At 40.1% G+C, this 8,319-nt stretch overlaps 1 protein-coding gene across 1 annotated transcript in view; it reads right to left on the reverse strand.

The window, feature by feature from the left end:
• Positions 1–1,072: 1,072 nt before the first annotated feature.
• The window catches only part of LOC138059772 (U3 small nucleolar RNA-associated protein 6 homolog), a 27,822-nt gene continuing 20,575 nt past the window's right edge, over positions 1,073–8,319 (reverse strand). The window contains exon 23 of the mRNA XM_068905385.1: positions 1,073–1,387. Coding sequence (XP_068761486.1) covers positions 1,230–1,387 — 158 coding nt within the window. The 3' untranslated portion in view covers positions 1,073–1,229. The remainder of the gene's footprint in view (positions 1,388–8,319) is intronic.

Consider the following 8,319-nt stretch of genomic DNA (forward strand, 5'->3'; position numbering starts at 1 on the left):
TTTCGAACGCGCCTCTTTTCTTGATCTTCCAGCTTAACATGAAAAAAAAAAACGTCGTCGTTATCCGACAAAAACTCTCAGTCAAGAAATTCTAGGCTCTTTCCATCCGGAGCTAATTAACTTTATTGCGTAATGATTGACTGCGCGCACTTCAATTGCAACTTAGGTTTTATAACGATGACTTGAGAAAATCGCCCAGAAATGTTACCCTTCGGTGGTTGTCGACGTATCAATGCTACCTATCGGTGCTAATTCCTTAATGCTCTCACATGAGCGCCGGCATCAAGTTTCGTGAAAAGGAAAATATTGACCAATTATTCTCGATCTTAAATAAACAGAATTAACTCGTTTAAGAGGAGGGCTGGGTTTCAGATCTTTAATACTTGCTTGGCTTTCCGCCACAACACTTAACTAGTGCCTGACGAAATACTATTTTTTTTACACTGAAATTACATGTACACAGTCTAGAATTGAACACTCGAGCAACGGAGCAAAGTCCAGCTAACACACCAAACGACGTTTGAGTTTCGGCCCCATTTCCCATTTTAAAACCCATATTTTGACTAAACGGTTAAATCAAAGCAATGGCGCATTCGTCCGCTACTGTCGGTGTGGCTTTTCTTCCATTGAGACTCAGACGCATCCTCTGATAACGATTATGGTCTTGTCTATGGTCTTGTCCGAATTATCCCTATTAATTAATCGATTTGCGGCAAGAGGCACGAAATCTTAGAACCGACATAGAATTTACGCCTCGAGGTACGACGAATTAAAAATTAGTTTCGAGACTGGCCTTGTGATTGCAAGGCGGAAAGTTGCTGGAAACACTGAAAAACATCGCAGTGGAATAAAATCATACCGAGACAACTACACAACGCCTAGGACCTAAAGCAAGAGAAGACAACACTATCGAATCGCCGAAAGCTCATTTTTCTTGAACTGCGCATGCGTCAATATTATGCGATCAAAGAAAAACTTGATAAAAATTTTTTCTGCCAATAATTCATGTCCTTGAAATTTTGGGTATCATTTTCATCAGATACAAGCTCATTAAATCCTCCCAAACCAATAATTTACAAGTAGACCTGCCTCAAAATTTATTTACAGCGTTAGAAAAGGCAATGTGATTACAGAGCTGTACATTACTGTTGACAGGGCTTGTTTAAGCAGAATAACATCACAAGGTCAATAAAAAGTCAGAAAAAAACAGAATTTGGGCGTTCCGTAATTTATACTCTCCCTGCTTGAATCAGAGAGTAAACACCGACAAACTGCTCTGTATATTCACCATCAAGGCACTTTGTTGCTCGCCAATACAGTTGACCAGTGGCATTTGGATCGGCGCTGGAATTCTTGAGTTGAAAACGTATATAATCCAACCACAGCTCTGCGGATAAAAAAGGACAAACACAAACAGAGAGACGAGGTCAGCGTGTATGCGCGAGTGAGTTTCTGCTACAAAAGGAAGGCTACACAAAAATTGTAGTTCAGCCCGGGAATGTGCCCGCGTCAGTCGCCATGGCCTCAACAAATAACACAAGCACAAAGGGGGCCCCTTTCGAGGCCAGCTAAGTGCACAGATTCACGCATCTTTTGCCACCAGTATCACCGAACTACTCTCATTGAATATTTTCTTGATTAGCCTAGATTCACGTTCAAGTTCACGTTCACGTTCACGTTCAGGTGCGTTTGTATATCAGAAAAGTTCGAGTGACTCATGGAATATTCCATGATGTAACATCTGTAAGCGTTGCATGCATAATCAGCAAACATGATTGTTTCGGTTTAAAAGGAAAACTCGTGGTACAATAAGACTACTTGGCCATTTTCATTATATTATCCGTCAACTTGATGGCGCTCCCATTCCGTAAATATATCCCTGGTTCGATTCCTGGAATTGCTATCACAAGTCGGTCCCCTGCACTGCTTTCAGAGGACAATCGCCTGGTTTTTCAGCAAGCTGCCCCGGGGTGCAGGGCTGGCGCAGTGGTGACTGTTGTGTCTCGCTTCCCGCCAATGTGGCCCGGGTTCAATTCCCAGACTCAGCGTCAAATGCGGGTCGAGTTAGTTGGTTCTCTACTCTGCTCCGACAACCAACATTTGACTTGATTTGCGTTAATTTGTTGATCGGTGCTCCAGCGCTGGAAGACTAGACATTTAAATAAAGTTCCTTCCCTTTCCTTTCATATTTACAGCCCAGCACAACAGGGAGTAGGAATAGACCGTATTCACAAATGGCGGCTAAGTGATTATTCTTTCGTCTTTATGCTAATCAGCCATACTAGCCTCGTTAGCATGAGCAAAATTCAAAAAGACTTTTTCCGCCAAAGTGAGGCCGGTGAAGATGCTGATTAGCACAAAGACAAAAGAATAATTTCTTGGCAGCCAATTATGAATACGGTCTATGGCGCAGTGGTGAGAGCACTCGCCTCCCGCCTCCCACCTGCCACCAATGTGGCACGAGTTCGATTGGCGTCACATGTCAGCAGCGTTTGTCAATTGGTTCTCTAACTCATATCATACCTACGATTAGATATATATGAGTTAATTTAATTTGATTTCATTCCTGCGCAGTGTCCTCAATAGACCTCTTTACAGCTGTATGCTTAGTTACCTGGCCTTTAAATGAAAGTGAAGCTGACGTTGACCTTGTTATGATACATACCTCCCTCCTTTTGTTATGTTACTGATGTTGTTGTTATGCTAATTAGTAAGAGTTGACTCGAGAAAAGAAGTGAGTTTTCTATCAAAGTAAGGTCAACTCCAGCCTCACTTTCATTTATAGGCTAAGTAACAAAGCACACAACTGTAAAACGGACCATTAGTGCCCCCCCCCCCCCCCCCAGTGCTAAATTGCACTTAACACTGTAAATCATCATCTCTTTGAAAGAAAAAAAAAACCCAACAAATCAAGCAGTTTTCAATTCGCTTTTACCGTTCTACACACGGAAGCGTTCTAAAATCTGACAGACAACCAGAAACTTTCAAATGCGTGCGCGCACGATGAAAGACTTATTCTTTCATTCAAAACGTGAACAAAATCACAGGACCGAAAGGATCCGTCAAAATCACCGACTGCTACACGTGCATTTCCGAAAATGCCACACACTGACTACCCTGAACACTATGCAAGAAGTATCTTTGCTCTAAAATAAGAGAAGAATTGTGAATCCGACACATCTGTCCACTGCGGCAAAGTGAATCCCTAAAACTGAAGCCGACGCCCTGGAAGGGAATCCTTAGGATGGCATTTCTTACCCAAGTTCCAATCTAACTTTAAACGCTCCAGAACAAAACAACTCGAAATAATCCGATTTTTCCTGAAACACACGGCGATTTCTCGGCGCGATGAAGATTAGGCTCGCTACAAATATTATGAAATGGTCGCCTGACCTTGTAAACACTTCATGTACACTAATCGTATTTGATGCGCAAAACGACAGAAAGAAATGAAAAACTAAGGAAAAAAATGCATGCCGAAATACCCTTTCCAATAATACAAGACAGCAGAATTTCAAATGAATGTCGGTTAAATTTCGAGTATGGACTGACAGAAGCATTCGGTTTATTGTTGAAAATATCGTCTAATATCAAAACGTTTAAAACAGTTACTTGAAAACTGCTCATACTCAACTTTGCTGACAAAACTGGCGTGAAAGAATGCTTAGTTTCGCCATATGTGTTATTTCAACAAAACAACTGTTAAACGATAATTACTCGAGAAAACCATTTATTAATTGTCAACGCTTTCTTTTATGGACAAAGAGCTCAATCTGTCCTTCTTCAAATTCTGTACTCACAGATCGTGCACTCAACTTACTTAAAATATTGATAAATAGTTTTTTGCTATATTGCTAGACTTTTTTTCCCACCTAAGAAATTCAGAAAATGTATCCAATTTGGTGCTATCAAACGTAAATTTAGTTAAGCTTCGAGGGCGACACGACCGACATCTGGCTTATCTTGGATTATCCGGATTAAAAAGGTTATGGCTGACGTACATTGTGTAAAATGTTTTCACGTGTAAATTTTTGTGATTTTCCACTAGAAACAAACTATGAAATTTCCCGCGAAAAAGGTATGTATTACTTTCCCCACTGAGTTAAATTTTGAACTGATTGTCACAAGTCAATTTACACTTTGGATTTTCCACCGCAAACACAACATCTCCAAGTGCAAGAGAGTTACATTAAACTTTCTTTTGAAGTTGGAATGATAAGTCCTCAAAGGAGACAGACTCCGTTCTTTAATCTCTTTACGTTCCCTCTAAAACGTAATTCATTTGAACTTAATTAAGAACAATTTAACCGCCGATGGTTGACTCAGTTGGTGCACTACTCTGCGTGAGGTCGAGGGTTCGAATCACGGCCTAACCCGCGGGTGGAATCTTAATTAAAATAAGTGAGGAGAAAGTGCTGCCTATATGAAGACACGTGTCGTTTTTGTTCCTGATCCTAGGGTCCTTAAGGACGGTGCCTACTATTGTTATTGCGCACACGTTCTGCGCATCTCGAGATACTCGGGTTTCCTATGGGTGATGCTTACTAATACAGGGATATCTTTGCGCAGTTTAAAACTATCCGGAGAAAGTAGATCTTAGTAAGTACTCTTGGTATCCAAAAAGAAAATTGGGGGTAACCATGCATTTTTAAGAGATAATTAACCTTCAATTTCAGAAAGAACGCCATAAATTGCTTTGTATTTTAAATATTTTTACAAATATTATTCATGAATTATCTTTGGAAAATGCGTGGTTCCCCCCAATTTTCTTGTTGGATTTCAATAACACTTGTTAAGATCTACAATTCCCGCATAATCATAAACCGGGCCAAAATATCTTTGAATTAGTATACACCGTCCTTAAACACTCGGCAACGTCCCTAATGGCTGCATCAAGTAACACCATTTCACCAATGAAAATAGGTTAGACCAATATATCAGACTCTGCGCGAATAGTTTGTCCGTTGTTTTAACTTCCCGCACGGTTTATGGGCAAGGATTGTTGAGATTAAGCCTACGGTTTATACTCCTATTTAAATCGGCTAGTTTTTCTAGAGTTCTGGAATGAGGATTATACACACACAATGTTGGCAAATCCAAGCATCGACGTTGTCGTTGAATGGTCTCTTACACTTGTTGATGATGTCCTATTGAGTGCTTTATCATGACAACTTACATAATACACTTGAAGCCACAACGTAAAAAGCGATCGCAAAGCTAAAAGTAGTGCTGTGATATCTCTCAGATAATTCGCACGCTGCGATTTGCTAACTTGGCGAGCCATATTCTACTGTAGGATAGTACGCGCACTCTCATTGGTCAATAGCTGTGTTTAGATTAGAGTATGGAAACACGGCTGTGACATCACACGAAGTTTGATTGGTTATGTATTGTCAGACGCGCGTTTTGATTGGCTGGTAGGAAATATGAGCGTGTATCAAAATCTGTTTCAATTAAGAAGTAAAAAAAAAAACCAGCATTTTCCTTCATTTGTCGAATTGTCTTTGAGAAATATTTTAAAAGAGCAATAGAGGACTTTTTTCCGTGTTTCCATAGCCTCATCTAAACACTGAGGCGAGTTTGGAGAATTCTCGACAGTTAAGATGAGGCTATGGAAAGACGGAAAACGTCTTCTATTGCCTCAATGTCCAAGATTGTACCTTTAACATAAAGGCTTCGTGTTCCAGAACGTGCTCGGAAGTTCCGACTTCCTGAACACGAGACAGGAAGCCAGAAACGACAAAATAGCGGTATCGTATACGTCTAAGAAGTGAGACAATGAAAAATGAACGTCTTTCTGATAATTTTTGGAGCAAACAAAAGCTCCAGGAGGTACACTTCCAAAAGCACGTAGGACCGAAAAGTAAACTTTAGTAGATTAATAAGCTTCCTAACAACAAATTGGCCTAGTGTGTAATTATTATCACATTTTACCAATCCTCTTAATGAAGGATATTTCGTTAAATAAAATCAAATTGTATAACGTAAACAAGACAGAATAATCGCGTGTACTTTTGTCCTTTGAAGCGCCCTTATGGCGATGCTGTTGTCATAAACTCTCATTATAAATACAAGACAGACGTTAACTGTTTTATAACAAAATGAAATCAGCACCGACGTCATTATTGTCAATGGTTCGTAAAAAAGAGAAGCCACCACAAAACTCTGGCCTACACGAGTTGTTGTCAACGATATTTTAGTACAATTATAGCTTACCTTAATCAGTTTCGTACTAAAGCTGTTTCTGTTGTTTCAACCTGATGAGAATTTTCATTGCAAAAATTTTTACAAAGGACTTTATCGGCCCGACCTTGATGTAGGTAAATCCAGACAATTAATTTCCCGCAACGACGCCGACTGTGAGTGTAGATTAAGTTGCACGAAAGTTGCAAATGCTGTCATCTGTTAGTGACGGAATTGTGCCTCTCAAAGCACTTACACCCTCTTCAAAACACACCATACCAATTCAACAAAACATGTCTAAATTAATTATTTTCAGACTAATGAAATTTTACATATTTGAAAGGTAGAATGGACACGACGTGAATGGAATGCGGAATGGTTATGGAAGTCTAACTCAGGGAAAGTCAACTATTTCGCCGCGAACTTTTGACGTTCTAGAAATAACCTTTTGAGGTAGATAACTGCTTTCCTTCTTTGTTCTTGCTTACTTTTTTCGACGATCACATTCGTGTACAAGTAATACGAGCTAGGATTGACATACTGTGAAAATGACTTGAAACTCGGTTTTAAGGTAAAGCCCCGGCTGTTCTTGGTTTAAATAATCGCCTGGTGAACACCTATTCTTTCTGACCACATTTTAATCCACGTAAAAAAAGGTTTAATTAGCACGCAACGCGAGAAGCATGGACATCAAGAGTGGAATGGAATGCAAGATCGAAATTCCCGCGAGACAAAATCCAAGAACAAATATGTTAACTTCTTAGGTTAACTGAGGCAGCTTTTTATATGATATTTATTAGGTTAACTGAGGCAGCTTTTTATATGATATTTTCGGAGGGCCGACGAAGGTAGTTCAAAAATTTGACATTTTTTCCGAGATAAGAATGTTTGTTTCCTTACCTCCAAACTTCTCTAGCAAAGCATTGAAGAGTTTCACTGGCGCGCTGCCCGGAATTTGCTGGCCCTTTCGCACGCCATCTTGCTAAACAACAGAGAGACTTAGCGTCGCGTTTACGGGCAAACGGCCAACGTCAGGATGCAATTTTGCCTTTTGCCAAAAATCAAAGAAACGTGTTTGATTGATGCTCCTTTCTTTTTTGTGTAATTTAATCTGTAATTCAAACACTGCAACAGGGAAATACATATATCTTATTGGATGATTTAGAGGGTAGGATCGTGGGATATTTTTACGACTCTCGCTATATTTTGGCGAGCCCGTAGGGCGAGTCAAAATACAAGAGACGACCAAAAATATACCACGATACTACACACTAAATCGTCCAATACGCTATTTGTTATCCAACTTTTTAGCACTACACTTTTAACAATTGGAGAATGTGTGAGAGATTTTTTGCACTTGACAACCGCGGGGCAAGCGTCAGCACCTCGACTAGTCAAACCGGTTTTCTACTGTACAAATATCGTGGATTATCATTCGATGTATTTTCCCCTTCCTTTTCATTGGCCGAGAGCCCACTACGTGACCTGCAAATAAACTGCCTACAAATAAGTGTTTTGGAGAAAATAATATTCTTGCTCATGCGCAATTGAAACCACGCTCTTGAGCGAAAATGGCAGATCGGTAAACTGTCCGAGAGCATGTTAAAGCTCCCTCGTCAGTGAATACTGCATTTTCCCTTTTTTCGGATTCGGATTTCACGCCCTTGAAGACTGTGAAATTCTTCAGCTTTGTTGATGCCTACATTTTAGTATTGAACGTTTGTCTGTAAGTACAATTTGAAGATAAGATTATAATCATTCTCGTCACCAGAGCCCCGGATTTTATGTCTGCGCATGACTCTAGGCTCTGGGAAACTCTATGTAAGAGAATCTGCGCCGTAGGGTTCTTGTAGCCTACAATTGGCTATTTGAACCTTACGGCGCCTGTTCTCTGCTCGTGCTAACATGAATGCACCAATCAGAGACGCTTGTCATTGTTCTTTACGAAAACCAGTGAGAAGACACTTTGTATCAGCTCTTAATATGCGCAAAAGAGAAGACCTCTGGGGTCGAGATTGAATTATGCTGAGAAGGAAACCAATTGATTTCTGCCATGGCTCAACTCTGCAAGGCAGCACACACTTACTGCTTTCCGAAAACAAAAAATAAAAAACAAACTCAGTGATGGAATGATAA

The sequence above is a fragment of the Montipora capricornis genome, chromosome 8 (assembly GCF_036669925.1).
Source record: "Montipora capricornis isolate CH-2021 chromosome 8, ASM3666992v2, whole genome shotgun sequence".
Taxonomy (NCBI): domain Eukaryota; kingdom Metazoa; phylum Cnidaria; class Anthozoa; order Scleractinia; family Acroporidae; genus Montipora; species Montipora capricornis.